Raw genomic sequence first — 21327 nt, 5'->3', positions numbered from 1 at the left:
CCCCCCCCCCCACCTCGGCCTTCAACCTGCCGCCGCCCGGTCTCCAGCCGCCAATTCGGTCTCCAACAGGCCGAAACTCCGTCTGCAACCGCTACGCCGTCTCCAGCAGCCGCAGCTCCAAGCGAAATCCGGTGACTTCTAACCTTTGTTATTTCGTTATTTCGTATTGCATTTTATTTCATTATTTCATATTCCATCCTTATTGCATTTTATTTCATTATTTCATATTCCATCCTTAGTATTTTGCTCGTAGTAGCCCCTGTACCTTGTCTGTTGTCTGTTGTTGCTGTGGTCGTTTCTTAGTTTTATTTCGGGAATATTACTTTGAATGTGTGTGAGCTTTGTATTTCCTTGCTGCTGCTTTGATACTGTCACCGGGTTCATCTTTATATTTTCCTATACTGTCGGGTAGTTGTGGCTGTGGGTGGTAATGGGTGGATAGGGTCATGTCCGAGGGGGTTGGGGCGTGGGGCCGTGGTGGGGGCGGGGGATGGGGAGAGGGCGGGAGTGGGCGGGAGGCCAAAGTTGGGCCGAGGGGGAGGTAGTGGGGGGCGTGTGGATAGCGACGGTAGGCTGAGGGTTGGGTCTTGGAATATAGGGACCCTTCAGGGTAAGTCCGTAGAGCTTGTGAAGATTCTTAGGAAGAGGAGGATCAACCTTGCGTGTGTCCAAGAGACCAAGTGGGTAGGGTCTAAGGCTAGGGATGTGGATGGTTACAAGCTGTGGTACTCTGGGAGCGAGAGGCGTAGGAATGGAGTTGGCATCTTAGTAGATGAAGAGCTTAGAGGTCAGGTAGTGGAGGTGAAGAGGATCAACGATAGGTTGATGACTATTAAGTTGGTCATTCGGGGGTTTACCCTGAACGTGTGTAGTGCTTATGCGCCGCAAGTGGGAGCGGAGGGGGAGGAGAAGATGCGGTTCTGGGAGGCTTTGGAGGAGGTGGTGAGAGGCGTGCCCAGTTCGGAGAAGATTGTCGTAGCAGGGGATTTCAACGGGCACATCGGGGCGCTACCGGGAGGCTTTGGGGATGTGCATGGTGGTTTTGGTTTTGGAGAGAGAAATGAAGAGGGGGCGACCCTATTGGAGTTTGCGAGGGCCTTTGGGCTGGTGGTGGTGAACTCGGGCTTCCCGAAGAAGGACGAGCACCTGATCACTTTTCGGAGCGCGATAGCCAGGACCCAGATTGACTTTTTGTTGCTTAGGAAAGGGGATAGGGCGTTGTGTAAGGACTGTAAAGTCATCCCGAGTGAGAATCTCTCGACCCAACATAGGCTTTTGATTATGGATTTGGGTATAAAGAAGAATAGAAAGAGGAGGAGTAAGGAGTGTAGACCGAGAATTAAGTGGGGCGGCTTGACGCCAGTGAATGCGTGGGAGATAGGGGAGAGGTTGGCGGGCAAGGGGGTGTGGGAGTGTAGGGGGGACGTGGATAGTATGTGGGACAGGGCGGCAAGGTGCATCAGGGAGAATGCAAGGGAGGTGTTGGGTGTTTCTAGGGGCCGGGTCGGTCAACATCGGGGGGATTGGTGGTGGAATGAAGAGGTGGAGAAGAAAGTGGAGACCAAGAAAGAGGCGTATGCTAAGTTGGTGGAAAGTAAGGACGAAGAAGAGAAGCGGGTAAACAGGAAAGAGTACAAGCTAGCGAGGAAGGAGGCGAAGTCAGCGGTCACGGCAGCTAAGACGGCCGCTTTTGAGAGCTTGTATGCAGGGTTACAGGGGAAAGGAGGGGAGAAAAAGTTGTTTCGACTCGCTAAGGCTAGGGAGAGGAAGGGTCGTGACCTCGATCAGGTGAGGTGCATTAAGGGGGAGGACGGTAGAGTGTTGGTGGAGGACGGCCACATAAAGAAGAGATGGCAGTCGTACTTTCATAGGCTCTTGAATGACGAGGGGGACAGAGCTATTGTGTTAGGGGAACTGGAGAACTCAGAGGAGTGTCGGGATTTTAGCTATTGTAGACGTTTTAAGGTAGAAGAGGTTAGACAGGCAGTCCGCAGGATGCGTAGGGGTAGGGCGACGGGGCCGGATGAGATACCGGTGGAGTTTTGGAAGTTCGTTGGAGAGGCTGGTGTAAGGTGGTTGACTGGATTGTTTAATGAAATTTTCAGGACGGCAAAGATGCCCGAGGAGTGGAGGTGGAGTACCATGATCCCTCTTTATAAGAATAAGGGGGATATTCAGAGTTGTAATAACTATAGGGGGATTAAGTTATTGAGTCACTCTATGAAGATCTGGGAGAGAGTGGTCGAGGTGAGGCTGAGACGGATAGTGTCTATCTCGGAAAACCAGTTCGGATTTATGCCCGGCCGCTCGACGACGGAGGCAATCCACCTGGTACGGAGGTTGGTGGAGCAGTATAGGGAAAGGAAAGAAGGATCTGCACATGGTGTTTATCGACCTGGAAAAAGCTTACGACAAAGTCCCCAGGGAGGTGCTTTGGAGATGCTTGGAGGTGAGGGGAGTACCGCAGGCATATATCAGAGTAATTAAGGATATGTATGAGGGAGCGAAAACCCAGGTGAGGACGGCGGGAGGAGACTCAGAGCATTTCACTGTCCGGACAGGATTGCATCAGGGATCTACTCTTAGTCCCTTTTTGTTTGCATTAGTAATGGATGTGTTGACGCGACGTATTCAAGGGGAGGTGCCGTGGTGTATGCTCTTTGCAGACGATGTAGTTCTGATAGATGAGACTCGAGGGGGTGTAAATGACAAATTAGAGATGTGGAGGCAAACTCTTGAGTCTAAAGGGTTCAGGGTGAGCAGAAGCAAGACAGAGTATGTGGAATGTAAGTTTAATGACGTGAGGCGGGAGAACGAGGTAGTAGTGAAGCTGGAAGCACAGGAGGTATGTAAGAGGGATAAGTTCAAGTATCTCGGGTCCGTGATCCAGAGTAACGGTGAGATTAACGAGGATGTCTCGCACCGTATTGGGGCGGGATGGATGAAGTGGAAACTCGCGTCGGGGGTGCTGTATGATAGGAAGGTGCCGCCCAAGCTTAAAGGCAAATTCTATAGGGTGGTAGTCCGTCCGGCCTTGCTGTATGGAGCGGAGTGTTGGCCAGTTAAGAACTCCCACATCCAAAAAATGAAGGTGGCAGAAATGCGGATGTTGCGCTGGATGTGTGGACTGACCCGAGGGGATAGAGTTCGGAATGAGACTATCCGGGAGAAGGTTGGTGTGACTTCAGTGGAGTGTAAGATGCGGGAAGCACGATTGAGATGGTTCGGACACGTGAAGAGGAGGGGCATGGATGCCCCGGTCCGTAGGTGTGAGAGGCTAGCGTTGGATGGTTTTAGACGGGGTAGAGGTAGACCGAAGAAGTACTGGGGTGAGGTGATTAGGCGGGACATGGAACAGTTACAGCTCACCGAGGACATGACCCTAGATAGGAAGGTCTGGAAGATGCGAATTACGGCAGAGGATTAGGGCCAGTTCGGGTCGCCAGTGTAGGGAATTAATTGGTGGGGGTGTATTCCTGTTATGATTCTGTATTCAGTGTTTCGTGTTCCGTGTTCCATGTTTATTACGAATCTGTGTGCTTTCCGCTGCTTTATATTCCTGCATTCCTGCTTTACTCTGTTTTATATTCCCTATGGGTGCCGTATCTATGTTATGTCATCTGCTGCTGTGCTGTACTATGTGTTTGTGTGATATCTCGTGACTTGAGCCGGGGGTCTTTCGGAAACAGCCTTTCTACTTCATCAGAGGTAGAGGTATGGACTGCGTACATCTTACCCCCCCCAGACCCCACTAAGTGGGAATACACTGGGTTTGTTGTTGTTGTTGTTGTTGTTGCAATGAGTAGTAATAAGAAGTGGAGTTAGAATATATAGTTTTTATTTTTTTTTTTCTGTTTTGGCATATAAAATGAATGAGAATACCAGTAATTGGTGACTTTTATGTTTTTTTTTTATGTGTGCATATAACTTTCTTTTTTGCATGAAACTTATTTTTTTTGACATTTTCTTTAATTGTTAATTGAGAAATTAGAAGATCCCTTGTTCTTTTGTTGCTTCTTTCAGTGGTTGTATTACACACAGTATCTAAGATTTATTTATTCTTTTCCTCCACTAATAGTTTAACTTCGTCCTTTGTCTATTTGTTGATCTTTGTGTCTTTTTGAGATGATTAATGCAACATTTTAGTTGCAAGGCTATTTGCAAGATGAATATGCATTTTTGTTTCTAGAATCATCAAAGTGATCTTATATTTTTTTAATATCAGGGATGACAAGCTTATTAAACAAGGGGATTGAAAAAAGAGAAGCATGAAAGCGTACAATGCATATTTTTTTATTTTTGATCATATGTATATGAATACGATATCACTGAAAAACTACGTTATTAGTAATGTATATGTCATTAACTTCTTAGTAAGGAAAATACTTATAATATTTGATCAGAGAATGATTTTTAATTTAAGTATTGCTCAATATTTTTAATGTGTGTGTATGTATATGTGTATTATAGAATTGATTGTGTTTAAAATTTATCATCATTTTTGTGATTGTCTACACAAACATTAAGTAAATTTGATTCAGTAGTTGATAAAAATAATATTTGTATTTTACGCTAAAGCTGATCTAGTGGCAAAACAAACTTGTCAATGATTAAGTAGATTTTGTGGCGATGAATTTTGCTACTAAAAGCATTCTTTTAGCAACAAGATAATGTCATTGCAATAGTTAGAGGTATTGTATTGACAAAGATCGCTACTGCCTACTAGTATTGACGTTTTAGTAACAAGAAACTAGTAGTCACTGATAACAAGGATTTTGCGATGAAAATGTTGCTGCTAAAACAAGTATATCAGTGATAACCTAACCTAGATGTATTTTATTTAGAAATAATATTTATAGCTCATTTGTCTACTTTTTGTGGCGACAAATATCGTTACAAACACATCTTTATTTTGATGATCGTATGTAGTCGTCACAAATAACCTTTAGTTAGGGATGCACTATCAATAATTTTCTCACTGTTGTAAATATTTAGTGGCGATATTAAGGATTCTTGTGGCGACTTTTGTCACCACTAAAAATCAAATTTCTTGTAGTGTGAGTTTAATCCTAGGTTAAAAACTTCGTATGATTTGATTATGGAGGATTAGAATTACTTGACTTATGATCTAAAAGTATTCAATTATGATTTTTAGACTAGAATAGGTTCCCTTGATCTAGATTCATGGAGAATCTAACACTCTGTTTGTATGGTGGTTTGTCATGATTTCATAATGGTACTGTATAGTATGGTATTGTACTGTACAGTATAGTACAATACCATGTTTGGATAGACTTATCGTTCATTGGTGTTTAATAATAGTTTTATTGTTTGGTTTGACAGTATGATACCGTATCGTAACTGGTAATTTTACTAAAATATCATTAATTATTATAAATATTAAATTTATTAATATTTGTTAATGAGATAATTGTCTTCCTACCAATTTGTCATAAATTATGCCATGTAGATATATTAAGTTGTTAAATTCATATAAATTCTAAAATAAATCAATAAAAGAGTACATCAAAATAAATATAACTGAATTCATTTTTTATAGTAACAAATTTTATTTCTTTTTGGTGTTTTGAGACGTAACACCAACGACAAGTACAAAGTTAGAATGCATCTTTTGTGTATGCTACAAGTATGTTCGATAGTGAATGCAAGAAAATATTTTCTAGGAAAATAAATTATTTCTTATTTATTTTCTTGTGTTCGTTAATAGGAAAATATTTTCTAAAAGCATTTGTATATTATTTAACATAAAATAATGAAAACAAATATGATAAAGGGGGCGGGGTAAGAAAAAAATTATTTTTTTTCTTAAAAAATATTTAGGGCGGTGGGAGTAGTGGAGTAGGAGGTTGGGGTAGGGGCTGCGGTAAGAAAAAAAGTTTGAAATTTTTTTTTAAAAAATATTTTTTGTGGGAGAAAAATAATTTTTTTAAGGGAAAAGAGGGAGGGGGAAAGGGTGAGCTGATAGGAGTAGGGTAGTGTAAGAAAATTTTCTTTCAAGTTTAAAAAATAAATTTTAAAAATAAAAAAGAAAGTAGTGGGGTGAGGGGACTGGTAGGGGGGTGGGGGGTAAGAAAAAAATTTTAATTTTTTCTTAAAAGTTAGGGTGGGGTTTTGGAGAGGGGTGAGGTCGGGTCGAGGTAGGGCGTGGGATAATACAAACTGAGGCTGTCACAAGATCTAAAAAACAAAATAAGTTTTTAGAACTTGTTCTCTACTATTATACTTTGGCTCTATTTTGAAAAGATCTAAGGAAACTTTGAAACCCAAGGAGACTAGAAGTAGGCACCCCATTGGTGTTCTGAACCAGGATAAATCTCCATGTTCTTATTTCAAGTTGCTTATTTACTTGCCTGTTTATTTAAATCTAATCTAGTTTGTGAAGTTTACTGATTTGTAGGTAAGTCGACAATGAAGATTCAACAGTCAACTCAAGAAAATTCTTAATTCTCCGTTTATTTAAATCTAATCTAGTTTGTGAAGTTTACTGATTTGTAGGTAAGTCGACAATGAAGATTCAACAGTCAACTCAAGAAAATTCTTAATTTCCCCCCCCCCCCCCCCCGGCTGTTGAATTTCATGTTGTAGTGAGGGATGAATTGTAGAGGTGTATAGATACACATATATCTAGGTTATAGTTAAATTGGAGGTTAGCCCCAATTAGATTATGTGTGCTCTTAACTGATTGTCGGTTGATTAGTCTTCAGACATTCTTATGTTTGATGAGTTGTTGTTTGATAATGCTTGAATAAATGAGTTATTTAATCATTCTTTAGACATTTATAAGTGATAAACTGATAACTTATAACGTGATTGATAAAAGGGTTTTGATGTTTGGTAAGTGTTTTTGATTTAAATGCACTATGAAATTGTACTTATTTATTAGATTATTTATTACTGTGAGATAACTGGTAAAGGTTGATTTTAATAAATGGATGAATTTTAGGGAGAATAAGGATGGAAACATTGGAAAAGAATGGTAAAATACTTGATTTGGAATAAGAGTGGCAATCATTAGTTGTTTAGGATATTCATACGTGGACTAAGCTAGTTTCCTGCAGTTCATGGCTAGTGAAAATATGTAAGACCCATAGCATGTATGTACACGATAAATTGAAGAGTTTGACGATTTCTTGAGTGAATATTATTATATTTTTATTTATTATATTTGAATTCTTGTGTGTATGAATTACTTGACATATCATTTGAATCCTAATATAGGTCCAACTATTTGACATATCCTCTGGATCCTTGTATAATTTAGTTATTTTGACATATCTATTGAATCCTCGTGTGATCCAATTGGTTGACATATCATTTGAATCCTTGTGTAATCCGGCTTACTGACATATCATGTGGATCTTTGAGTGATCTATTTAATTAATTTATATTATATTTGAATTCATATGTGGTCCGACTATTTGATATTGTCTTTGACTTCTTGTGTGGTATGATTATTTGTCGTTACATTAGTTTGTTGAGATTTTTATGCGGTCTAATTATTGATATTATATGATTACTTATGGGATGTTGAAAAGGTGATGGAGTCTTAATAAATAAAACGGTAAAGTTGTGTTGAAAATAATTGTCTTGCTTGTTATTACTAATACGAGTAGGATTTACCTAATTGCAATTGTGATACTTAAGTGACTTGATTGGTATTTAATTATTTGATGTAATTCATGACGTTGAACTTATTGATGTCTTAAATGGCAAGCTGGAGTAGTTGCGAGTGGGTAAAAGTCCCACATTGATTGGAAAATGGACTAGTGATTTTCTTATATGGACTTGGGTAATCCTTATCACTTGAGATAGCTTTTGCAGTTGAGTTAGGCCCAAGGTCCATTCTTGGCATGGTATCAGAGCCAGGTCCATTTCCGTTTTGGGCTCCCGGTCCACGCGCCAATGCCAGTTAGGCCTGGGCGTGAGGGGGGGGGGGTGTTAGAGTGGGTAAAAGTCCCACATTGATTGGGAAATGGACTAGTGGTTTGCTTATATAGACTTGGGTAATCCTCATCTGTTGAGCTAGCTTTTGAGGTTGAGTTAGGCCTAAAGGTCCATTCTTGACACATGTATGCCCTTGTCTACTATATAAGTTAGTTCCACTGGTTATACTTATTCAAGGGTAATGAATTACAAATTACTCATTGTAATATGAGGGAATAATTATCCTCGAAATGAGCTAAGTTATGAAAGGTGGAGGTGAGGAGTCTTATGGTTAGTGATCAAGTAGACCTAATTTTGTAGTTGAGAAAGCATGTCTCATATTTTGACTTAGACCGGAGATCTAAAAAGCGGTGCGCATAGATGGAATATGTAAATAGTTACATATTAACTGATAATATAACATGAACTTAGTGGTTGATACCGCAGTGTAATGATACTAAGTGGATTATTAATAGTCATTCTAATGAGGGTGTGGCTGGCATTTACTTATTATTGCAGTTATCTTCTTGTATCCTAGTTTTAGTAGAACTCTATTTTGTATTTATTTTTGTACTTATCTGTTAGATAGATATATGTTGTAATCCCCCTTTATAAATACAGAAATACAGAATAAGCAAGGCTCACGCTTTAACCATTCACTTTATCTCTTTTATCTTGTATCAAGATCCTTAAATGATCCTTTCCATGGCTTTAGAAATTTCCTCATCTCAGACAACCATTGCCTTTGCTCAAACTGCCATAAATCAATCCTCTCTTGGTCTTCTAAATCCCCATCCAACAATTTTCAATATCAAAGGTTTTGTTCTTATTGAATTGACATACGTCAACTACCTTACTTGGAAGAAAGTTTTTCTCATCGTCCTTAAAATTCACAACCTTCTTTCCTTAGTAGATGGAACCATACCATGTCCATCACCAGAATACACTGATTTCAGGTTATGGACTCAGTGTGATACTATTGCATTAAGTTGGATTAATGCAACCCTATCTTCTGCTGTTCTTGACACACTTTTAAACTATGCTTGTGAGACATCAAAACAAGCTTGGGACACCTTAGCCTCCCTATATTTAGATCAAGTCTCTTTCTTTATAATTAATCTCAAGTCCAAATTCTAAAATTCAAAAAAAGGGTCCCTTTCTATGGAGGATTATCTTCAAAAACTTCACTCGATTGCTTGCTCTCTCAGAGCAATTGGTAAACCTATAACTTATGATGATTTAGTTACTCAAGCGCTGCAAGGATTACCTTCATCTTATCGTACCTTTGTGTTTGGATTAAATGCTATTGGCGCACTTTCTTCCTTCATTGCATTACGACCACTCCTTCTCACTAAAGAAGCTCATATTAATACAAATACTTCTAAAGAGTCAAATTCTCAAACCGCTCTATTGGTGGACACTCATGGCAAGAACACTTCTAATTTACCGTCATCTATTAATGGAAATCAGTCATCTGTTAATGAAAATCAATCTGCAAAAGGACACTACAATGGACGAGGCCGTGGTAGAAATAATAAGGGTCAACATGGTAAAGGCCGAGGTTAACAGAACTCTTCATGGTCTGGTTTCCAACAACAATCTCGGCCTTCTTCCCCTGGTACTGGTACTGGTATTTTGGTTAAATCCCTTTTCTCTCCTGTTAAACAATGTCAAATTTGATTTCACTATAATCACACTGCGTTGGAGTGTAGAAATAGGTTCAATCATTCCTTTGTGGCTAACAATATTCCTCAATCATTTGCTGCCATGAATTTGGAAGAGGTTCAACCAACAGTTTGGCATGGCTCATGATCCTTCTACTCTTACGTCTCACACTCCTTATTCTGGTTCTTCTCAAGTTATGGTTCGGGATGGTACTCTTCTCCCAATTAAATTATTGGTTATTTTACTCTTTCAACAACTTCTAAACCTCTTCTTTTAAAGAACGTATTATATGTCTCGTCCCTCACTACTACTTTATATTCAATGCTTATGTACTGATAATAATTGTTTTATCCACTTTACTGACTCAAGGACATGAAAACTGGAACAACATTACTCTACTGTAACAATTTTGGGTCCCGCTATCCTCTACGTGTCGCTCCATCCAGCTCTTCCAGCCTTAGTCTCTTTGCTAAAATTCTGCCTGCTTTACTTTGGCTCTAGTGTCTCGAACATCCTGGCTGAGAGTCTCTTAGCTCTTTAGTTGTTAGAAAATTGATAAGTAGTACTTCTTCTATTAGCAATAATTCTTGTAATGTTTGTCATTTAGGCAAGCAAACTTAAATGTCTTTTCCTTTATCAAGTACTAATGCAAGTTCTCTATTCGTTTTAATTCATTCAAATGTATGGCATGCTCCTATTGTCTCAAATTCTGGATATCGTTATTACAGTTTATTCCTTGATGATTACACCAAATTCTCTTGGGTTTACTTGATGCGCAAAAAATCTAAATCGTTTGACAAATTCAAAGAATTTTATACCATGGTTAAAAATGTTTTTAACAACCTCCATTTCTTATTTCCAGTCTGATAGAGGTGGTGAGTTGTTAACAACAATTTTAGTTCATTCTTCAAGCAAAATGACATAGTCCATCATTTTTCTTGTCCTCATGCGTCTGCTCAAAATGGCAGGGCTGAGCGCAAATATAGACACATTGCATGTCCTACGCTATCTTATTTTTTAAGCATCTATGTCTTTTAAATTTTGGGTTGATGCTTGTCTGTATGCAGTCTCCCTTATTAATGTTACTCCCCTTCAAGTGTTGTATTACCCATCTCCGTTTGAACAACTTCATGATCGTGCGCCAGATTATAATCTTAATGTATTTGGATGCCTCTGTTATCTCTTTATAGCAGTTAGTCCTTGTTCCAAATTCCAACATCGTTCCAACCCTTGTTTATTTCTCGGTTCATCTGATAAACACAAAGGTTTTAAGTGTTTGGATTCTAATTCAAATAGAGTTATCATCTTTCGGCATGTTTGTTTTGTTGAAAACTCTTCCCCTTTTCAGACCTTCTTTTCTACTCAGCCACAACCGCACCTAATTCTATCCCATTCGAAATTGTTTTAGATAACTCTTTTAAATCTTCTCATTTTCAAATCTATATCCCATGTTCTGTAGAACCTTCTCCTAATTTGTTCCAAATGGGACTTCTCCCTTTTCAACCTTCTTCATGTTTGCCCAATGCACATAATACTAATTCTTTTAATTTAGAAACTTCTATCCCCGAAAATAAGCAGCAACTCGCACCTAGAAGCAGTCTTCAGAGTTCTATATTAAAGTCACCTAATTCTCGTGATTCTCACCTTAAAGATTCTAATCAATTTTCTCCAGCTTCTCCCTCACACCTTGTGAATTCCCCTTTGAATCAATGTCCTGCAGATACTTTAAATCTTTCTTTTGAAGGTCGTATTGCTTTATCCCATGTACAACCAACACCAATTCAACCTTTACCTTACAATATTAGTGTGCCTAACTCTACTCCAATTGCCATAAAACTAAATTCTCAGCCCATGATTACTCGTTCTCAAAATAGTTCACTCAAACCAAGTATTTTTCCTTCTTTAACAGGTTCAACTAGTTCTATTTTATCTGAACCTACCTCTTTTTCTCAATCTTCTAAAGACCTGTTGGACGCATGCCATGAGTGTCGAATTTGATGCTCTTGTCCAAAATAAAACTTGGTCTTTGGTTCCTCTTCCTGCAAATGTAAATATTATTGGCAATAAATGGGTGTTTCGAACTATGTTTTGCACTAATGGCTCTATTGAAAGATATAAAGCTCGATTAGTGGCTCAAGGTTTTTTGTAGCAGCCTGGAGTGGATTATTTTGAGACATTTTCTCCTGTTGTTAAGCCTAACACAATTCGTTTAGTCCTATCTTTGGCTGTTCAATGAAACTGGTCCATGCGTCAACTCGATGTGTCAAATACACTCTTACATGGTGAGTTATCTGATATAGTTTATATGCATCAACCAAAAGGTTTTGTCCATCCAGATTATCCTCATGTTTGCAAGTTGCACCGTGCTCTGTATGGTCTTAAACAATCACCGCATGCTTGGTTCCATCGCCTTTCTTGTTTTCTTTTTGATCTTGGTTTTACACAATGTATCTCAGACCATAGTATGTTCATTTTTTAGTCGGGGAGTGATTGCATAATTCTTTTAATTTATGAGGACGATATAGTTGTTTTTGGCTCTTCGAAGTCATTGGTATCTCAGTTTATCACTTCTATGAGTATGGAATTCTCAATAAAGGACTTAGGCCCTCTTACTTACTTTCTTGGCATAGAATTGAAGCATAATTCCTTGGGGCTGCTATTGGTGCAACATCATTATATTACTTTTATTCTTTATCGGTTTAAACTTGAGAAGTGTAAATCCGTACTTACACCACTTCATAGTAGGCTTGACTGGAATTCGACTTCTTCTCCCTTGCTTGAAGATCCTTCTACCAATCATCAAATGGTTGGGAGTCTACAATACTTGTCTTTCACTCGGCCAGACATTCAATTCGCTGTCAACTTTGCTTCTCAATTTCTTCACCAGCCGAGACAATTACATCTTTAGGCAGTAAAATGCATTTTTAGATACCTAAGTGGCACAACTGGTTGGGGCTTGTAGTTATACCAAAATTATTCTCTTCCGCTTATTATTTATTGCGGCTTTGATTGGGCTGGTTGCTCTGCTACAAGACGATCAACAACAAGTTTCTGCATTTTTCTTGGCTCCAATCTCATCTCTTGGTCCGCTAAGAAACAACCTACAATTGCACGCTCTAGTACTGAAGCTGAGTATAGGGCTCTTGCTGTTGCTACTGCTGAGGCTACACGGGTCCAATACATTCTTCGTGATCTTGGTCTTTTTCTTACTTCTCCCGTCTCCGCAAAATATGACAATATTGAAGCCATTCACCTAGCACATAATCCAGTTTTTCATTCTCGTACTAAACACATTGCTTTGGACTATTATTTTACTTATGAAAAGATTAATCATGGTGACTTGGTGGTATCTCATGTTCATACCTCTGAACAACTTGCAGATTTGTTCACCAAAGTTTTGCCCTCTGGCCGTTTCCGTGAGCTCACTACCAATTTTCACGTTCAGTTTTCCCATTCAGATTGAGGGAGGGTGTTACAGTTATCTTCTTGTATCCTAGTTTTAGTAGAACTCTATTTTGTATTTATTCTTGTACTTATCTGTTAGATAAATATATGATGTAATTCCCCTTTATAAATACAGAAATACAGAACGAGCAAGGTTCATGTTTTAACCCTTCACTTTATCTCTTTCATCTCTTATGTCCTCAGAAAGACGAGAAGGTTGTAAGAGTGTGATACTACGAATTATAGATCGAACGGAATGGAATTAGAAAATGAACTGTTCATGTTTGATCCTGGCGCTTTATATTATGTTATGTAATTTAGCCTTCGTTAGCCAATGATCCCTACTAGTACATGTGATTGTACATATATTATTCTTGTTATATCCTTTTTGGGGTATAATTTGATTGCAAGATTAGTTGACGTTTTTTAGGTGACGTGGACAATGATCTCCAGCAGCTTCTACTCATTTCATTCCTATAGTAAAAATTGTTTCTTTTGTTTTGTCTTTTACTATATTAGAAGCATTTGTACATGTGTAAATTAGGTCCTCGAAAAAGGTGTTTTATTTATTGTAATTTGAGATCTTATTGATATTATTTATAACTTTCGCATGTTTTTCTAAAATGAGTAGTAAGAATTCTCTTATCAAAGTAGAGTAGACTAGTTGCCCACACAATCCGCTTAGTTGGGTAGTGACAGATACGAGTAAATATGTTCTTGTATTATTGCCTTTTCTTTTTTACTTTTTTACATGGAATACTTGATGCCAATAAATTGGCTTGATCAAACTTTGATTATTGATATATAAAAACTTGAGAATCGTTCTCATGCGTGAAAATTGTTATCGATAAGCTTGACAAAACAACCCTATTAGAGGATGATGCTAGAACAAAAATTTACCACAAATATTTGAGAGAATCTCTTCTTGCCAAATGCATCATTCTTGTATCTATGAGTTTTGAACTATAGAGAAAATGTTAGAATTTAAATTCAAAGTAAATTATTGATCTATTGATCTGGAGAAGGTGAATTAGTGTAAAGAACACAAAGCAAAACGACTAAACACTAGTTATCAGAGGCTTTATTTGAATTCAAGTTGATTGTGAATTTTTCAATTTAGCACGTGCCAATAATATGAATGATCTTATTAGTGTAATTGGGAAAAGAGTTTCTCAAGTTTTGTTCTTTTAGTCACTTTGAAGTAGAATATTTTTATCGAAAGAAGAAAGGACATTGAAAGAAAAATTAGAAGAAGTTTCTAGCAATTCAAAAGGAAAAGAAACGAAGTAAGATTTTAATAAATTATTTCATGATTTATGTAACCACTATTCTTCATTGTGATTATTAGAGATATGAACAGTAACTATGATACCTACAATATACTGAAAGAATTGAATATAAGTAAAAAGTTAAATAATAGAGAAGTTAAAAGTACAAACTGAAAATGATGCAAAATTTGCAATATTAATTGTATGATCAATTTGTCTTATAACGCCTACAAGCAAAATATTAATGTTGGGAGATTATTATTATGTTCCAGGAAGGAATACAGCAATTGAGAAGTTGATAGTTCTAGATGGATGAGTGAAGAAGTTATTATTGGAAGGGCAGTTAAGAAGGATAAGCATTGAATTGTTACTGTCATTATATTGTTTATATTATGAGCAGTAGAAAATTAAAATGCATTTCATTTTCGTACACATGTGGCTGTTACCTAGAATCTGATTAACATCAATCAAAGAATAGAAGGCTTACAAAATCTAACTTGGTAAGTATAAGAGGACTATCAGACTATGATGTCTGGGAAGGACTTCTTGGTTCCTTACACAACTAATAACAAGTATCTTAGTCTTATTTTTTGGTAACTAGTCCAATTTTTTTTGTGTGGTGGGGCTCTTTTTTGAACCCTACGCATAGCGGGAGTTTTAGTGCATCAGGCCGTCCTTTTTTAGTTATCGTTCAGTTGAAATAAGTACTATGTTAGAGCAAAGGAAGCCCTAAAGTAACGTAAAGTTGTCTCTGTGTCACCTATAAGTCAAGGAATCAGGCCATGAAAGTAGTCATTACTTATTACTTGCATTATGGTAGACTGTCTACATCATATCTCTTGAGATATTACTTTTTTCTGAACCCTATTAACGTGGAATGTTTTGTGCACCGAGCAACCCTTTAAATATATGTGTAAGAGTTAAAACTCAACTCTCTTTGCTATCACTAGAGATACTAAAAAAGGAAAGATTTAGTAGAAGCAAAATGTTGAGTGGGGGTATTGGAAATGACGATTTTTAGCAAGTACAATTTCCCATTCATATTATTAATATTATATTCCAAAAAGAAAGCAACAAGTAGCCTCTTGTCACATACTTCAAAATTTTTACTTTCTCGTTTAAAGAGTAGTTTGCCACATATTTTGCATGAAATTGTCTAGAATTTGTAGAATTTACAGCTTAATAAAGAATTGTACACATTATATATTACAAAAATTACTCCATGTACCATGATCATGGAGTCTAGAAATCAAATATCCACAAAAGTAATTAATTAGAAAGATTATCAATTAATTGGACTAGAAAAAAGAAGGGGAAATATACAGTAGAAACAATTAGAATGGTCCCTATAACACAGTGAGCAGTTGTGATCATTGTACTTGCCTACTTGGGCACTTGTTACATCAAATCCTAAAGGCCAGTTATATTAGTAGTTCATAAGGTACGGTGTATGTATTATAATATGAAAGACATCGTACTTAGTGTAATTTCACAAAGTGGGGGTTTGGAAAAGGTTGAATGTACGAAAATGTTAACCCTATCTTGAAGGTAGAGAGATTGCTTCTGATAGATCCTCGGCTCAAACTATATATATAGCAAATTAAAAGATGAATGGAGTATGTGTTATGCTGTGTACCTGGAACTTGAGAACTCAAAAAGCTTTCCTTTTTGAGAAAAAATGATAAGAGTAACTTCAGCATCACAGAGAATTGAGAGCTCAGATGCCTTCTTAAGAAGTCCACTTCTCCTTTTTGAGAAAGTCACTTGCCTGCTTGTTGCATTTTCAATCCTTTTTATCTCAGTTTTTCCCCTAACCATCTTCTTATTGAGTAATAAAATCAACAACTTACGAAGATTTGAGACTATGAATAATCTCTTGAAAGGGTCAACACTTTTAATTAAGTCAATTAACCAAAGTCAAAAATCCTAGAAATTCACGATAAGTTTCCAAAAGTAGAAAGGTCTCTAAAATCAAGATTTGAGACACAACAAAAGCATGGATATGAATAATCTCTTGAAACGGCCAACACTTTTAAGTAAACCAAATCAAGAAATCCTAGCAATTCATGAGAAAGTTTCCAAAAGTAGAAAGGTCTCTAAATCAAGATTTGCGATGACAAGCAAACATGGATATACGAATAATCTCTTGAAAGGGTCAACTGTTTCAAGTCAGCCAAAATCAAGAAATCTTAGCAATTCATGAGAAAGTTTCCAAAAATAGAAAGGTCACTAACCAAGGTTTGAGACAAGAAAATCATGGATGATTGGATATGATACGAATTAATGATCTGTATAAAAGGGACAACTTTTTAAAGACAAAATAATACAACCAAATCAAGAAAACCTAGCAATTCATGAGAAGTTTCCAAAAATAGAAAGATTCTAAAATCAAGAAGTGGACAACAAAAAAGCTCTTATGGATTTTTCAGATCTGAAAAATGAAGAGAAAAGGAAGAAATTTGGTAGATAATTAAAGAATGAAGACTCAAAGAGTTGTTCTAATTATAGAAACCCTAGCTAAGAAATTGTTGACCATGAAAAAGAAGAAAAAAAAATCTAAAGAGCATTGATTTGTTAAGACTTTTCTCTAGTGTATTATCTTTCCTTTTTTGAGTTCAAATCAATGTATATAAAAGAAAAAGACATAAAATGGTTTAAGGAAAGAAAGGCACTTATGTCTTTTTCTTCTTTTGGAAAACTTTAGTAGAGTAATATACTACTAAAAACAGTTCTACAGAAAAAGATAATAATAAGAATAAAATAAGTATATGGTTGGTAGCAAGAGAGAATCATACACCATTTGATTCTTCGAGACGCTCTCTGGGTCCTCCAATGACTCAATAACACGTTTTATTCGGGAGTAGTGGATATTTGCGTAAGTTAAAATTTTGAGTTTATGAATTTGAAATTTCTTTTTAAAAAAAGTTTTAGGGGTTTTGATAAAATTGTTGATGCATTTATTCGTTTAATGAGTATTACTAATGTCTTGTTTGATAATTTTTTTTCCTATGTATAACTAATGTTTACTCTATTGTGTATTGAGGTGTGTATTACTAATACCTCAAAATCCATGATATTAGCAATGCAATGGATCCAATCCATGCATTAATATGATTAAAGACACTATTATCCCTCGAAAAAAAAAATTGCATCCTTTCCAACATATATATGGTGGGTATTGTGTAAAAAAAAAATCTAGAAATTATGTAATTCATGTTATTTTTAATAAAGCAAACCAAATACTGCATAAGAAAAATATAAATATAATTAATGCAAGCATTACTAATACATCATATTTTATATTATTTTTATACACTCCAGCAAACGACCCCTTAAAGGAAAGACACTCCTATTAGAAACCTTTTTATTGCAAGACATGAACCCAAATATCTTGACTACGCGTTAGAAATTTCATTTATCCGACCACATCTCTTCTTCGTTGGTTCACATTCTAAACCAATATTGACAAACTAACTACAGGAAGATTTTGAATTTCTTTTTCTTTTTTATGATATATTCTTTCTTCAGATAGTATGTCCTTATTCCTTTCTCTATTCTCGGAATTCTTTTTACAAAATCAAGAATTTGAAATTTCGATTTGAGTAATATAGAAGTTTGTACTATTTTTCATTATTGTATTTAGTCATACTTATTGTAAAATATAAACATAAATCAGTAGTTGCTATAAATTGTTTATTTTGCACGTCAAATATATATTACTCTCTCAACTTATTAAAATGACGTCGTATGTTATTATGTCCCTCTCTTAAATAGAGTAAGCAATTTGATTTTATGATTCTTGATTCTAGGAAACGTAGCTTATTGGATTTTAGATATATAATGTAACGAATTCAAATTCTCTACACGAACATTTAAGTTTTATATAATCATTGATGGACAAATTACAAAGGCAATACTTAAAGTATCAAATTACATGGAAGATACTGCAATAACAAGTAATTAAAGACCGAGATAAGAATGGAGATGAGAAGCTTAGACCTTAGAAGATGATGAGAGTAACAAACATTTTCTTTCACAATAAGCATAATTCCCAAAACTGCATCAAACATTTTCTTTCACAATAAGCATAATTCCCAAAACTGCATCAACCATCTGTTATTTTTTTTGGCTCTTTTCTCCCCCACATCAGAATTTTACTATTTGGGGAGGGAGTTTTAGAGTTATTAAAGAACTCTTCCTCCTCCCATTTTAATCATCTAAAAATTGTTTTGTTCTCCCACAATTAATAGAAAAGGTTGCCTTGAGCGGTGCTCGGAGATTAAGCCATTTTTTTATTAAACTCTGTTATCAAATTTTTCTGGTGTCTTTACTTTTAGTATTTAATATTATTTGTCGGGTATTTTTGTTAGTGTTCTGTTTGTTTCAATTGTTCTGAACCAGGTCATCTCACTAAGCTGTTCTGTTATAGTGGAAAAATTATCTGATTTTTCCAACAAGTGGTACCAAAGCCAAGGTTTTGTCTGAGTATGCTCTGTGTTTGCAGCTTTGTCTGATCTTCCACATCTGAAAAGAATTCCTTTGGTCTTTTTGAACCCAAGATTTGTCCCAGGCTAAGGTTCTATCTGAGTATGCTCTGTGGTTGCAGTTTTACCTGATCTTCCACATCAGAAAAGAATTACTTTGGTCCTTTTGAAATCTTGGGTTGATTGTACTTGTTGTAATATTGAATACTTTTTATTGAGTCTGTAATGGCAAATAAAGATCAAGAAACGAAGGATCCTATTTCAAATATTACGCCGGGGGCATTGGGCTCCTCATCATCATGGTCGAGGTTTCTGCTGTCCAGTCTGAAGTTGGCGGTGGAAATATTTGATGGTAGTGGCCATTTTGACATGTGGCAAGGAAAGGTTTTGGACTCTCTTTTCAGCAGGATCTTGATATTGCTATTGAGGAAAAGAAATCAGAAGATGTAGAAGATAGAGATTGGAGCATCATTAATCGGTTAGCGTGTGGAACAAGTCGATCGTGCCTGTCCAGAGAGCAGAACTATGCTTTCAAGAATGAGACTTCTGTGCATAAATTATGAGAGGCGTTGAAGGATAAGTTTCTGAAAAAGAGTGGTCAAAACAAGCTCCTTATGAAGAAAAAGTTGTTTTGATTTGATTATCAACCAGGTACTACTATGAATGAACAAATCATTATGTTTAATCAATTAGTAGTAGACCTGTTGAATTTAGATGTGAAATTTAAGGATGAGGATCTGGCTTTGATATTATTATCTTCCCGATGAATTTGAACATTTGAAAACTACATTACTTCACGGGAAGGAGAATGTGTCGTTAGATGTTGTTTGTTCTGCGTTATATAGTCATGAATTGAGAAAGTAGGATAAGATAAAAACCAAATCAACAACATCCGAAGAAGCATTGGTGGCAAGGGGTCGTCAGCAAAGCCAGACTAAGCGGAGAAGAGGAAGGTCAAAATCAAAGGGTCGAGCCGTTGCCAAAGATGAGTGTGCTTTCTATCATGAGAAAGGACACTGGAAAAAAAATTATCCGAAGTTGAAAAAGAAAGGGAAGAGTCCGCAAGATGCAAATATTGCAGAATGTAAAAGTAATGTGGAATCAGATATTTCCTTAGTTGTTATGCCTTCAACATCATCTCATTTAGGCGAGTGGATATTGGATTCATGATGTACCTATCATATGTGTCCCATTCGGGAATGGTTTTTTGAATTTCAGGAACTCAATCGTGGGGTTGTTTACATAGGTAATGATAATCTATGCAAAACAATCGGGATAGGTTTGATCAAGCTACGGAATTATGATAAATCCACCAGAATTTTGAGGAATGTGCGGTACGTGCCAAAGTTGAAGAAGAATCTAATCTCACTTGGGGCTCTTGAATCTAAGGGCTTAGTTGTGATGATACGAGATGGAGTTCTTAAAGAAACTTTAGGAGGACTGGTGATGTTGAAAGGCATGAGAAAGAATAATTTGTACTACTACCAATGTAGTACAGTATTGGGGACAGTAGCAGCAACAACTTCTAGCTCCAAGAAGGATGTTGAGGTAACGAAGCTGTGGCATATACGGTTGGGACATGCTGGTGAAAAGTCCTTGCAAATTCTTGTCAAGCAAGGATTGTTGAAAGGTACGAAGACTTGCAAACCTGAATTTTGTGAGCATTGTTTTCTGCGAAAGCAATGAAGAGTAAAGTTTGGCACTGTAATTCATAATACCAAGAGTATTTCAGATTATGTGCACTCAGATGTGTGGAGACCTGTCAAAACTCCGTCCATCGGTGGTAGGCATTATTTTTCACTTTTGTTGATAATTTTTCCAGGAGAGTTTGGGTGTTTACTATGAAGAACAAGGATGAGGTGCTTGGAATCTTCCTTAAGTGGAGAACTCAAGTTGAAAACCAGAAAGGGAGAAAGATTAAGGTTCTTCGAACAGACAATGAAGGATAATACAAGAGTGATCTATTCCTGGATGCATGCCAAAACTGTGGCATAGTTCAACACTTCACTGTTAGAAAAATACCGCAACAGAATGGGGTGTCAGAGCATATGGACAAGACACTTATGGAGAAAGTTCATTGTATATTGTTCTAATGCTGGGTTAGGCAAAAAAATTTAGGTTGAGGTTGTGACATACGCTCAATATCTCGTCAATCGTTTGCTATCATCTGCTATAGGTAGTAACCTCTATTAGAGGTATAGTCTAAAAAATCTGCAACTGATTATGATACTTTGCCTATTTTTTGTTCTATTACATATTATCATGTGATTGAATCAAAGTTGGATCCACGAGCAAAGAAGGCTCTTTTCATGGGCTTCAATGCTGGAGTGAAGGGATACCGTTTGTGGTGTCTTGAGGTAAAGAAGACGATTATCAATAGGGATGTTACCTTTGATGAATCTGCCATGTTGAATAAGGTAAATCCAGAGAAAACTAATAGTACTATGAAGCAGGTGGAGTAAAATCCAAAGCAGGTAGAGTTTGAACAAACATTGGTGACCCCAGCACGAAGCACCACCACT

At 36.8% G+C, this 21327-nt stretch overlaps 1 protein-coding gene across 3 annotated transcripts in view; it reads right to left on the bottom strand.

The window, feature by feature from the left end:
• Window positions 1–17004, bottom strand: part of LOC107851236 (MADS-box protein SOC1) — a 44977-nt gene extending 27973 nt beyond the window's left edge. The window contains exon 1 of one of the 3 annotated variants that reach the window (XM_047401088.1): window positions 15958–17004. In XM_047401088.1, coding sequence (XP_047257044.1) covers window positions 15958–16139 — 182 coding nt within the window. In that variant the 5' untranslated portion in view covers window positions 16140–17004. The remainder of the gene's footprint in view (window positions 1–15957) is intronic. The other 2 variants (XM_016696182.2, XM_016696183.2) reach the window with 2 other exon arrangements.
• Between the last annotated feature and the right edge of the window lie 4323 nt (window positions 17005–21327).

The sequence above is a fragment of the Capsicum annuum genome, chromosome 12 (genome assembly GCF_002878395.1).
Source record: "Capsicum annuum cultivar UCD-10X-F1 chromosome 12, UCD10Xv1.1, whole genome shotgun sequence".
NCBI classification, from domain to species: Eukaryota; Viridiplantae; Streptophyta; class Magnoliopsida; order Solanales; family Solanaceae; genus Capsicum; species Capsicum annuum.
The sequence above is the reverse complement of the archived record's forward strand: the minus strand, read 5'-3'. Positions and strand labels throughout refer to the sequence as shown.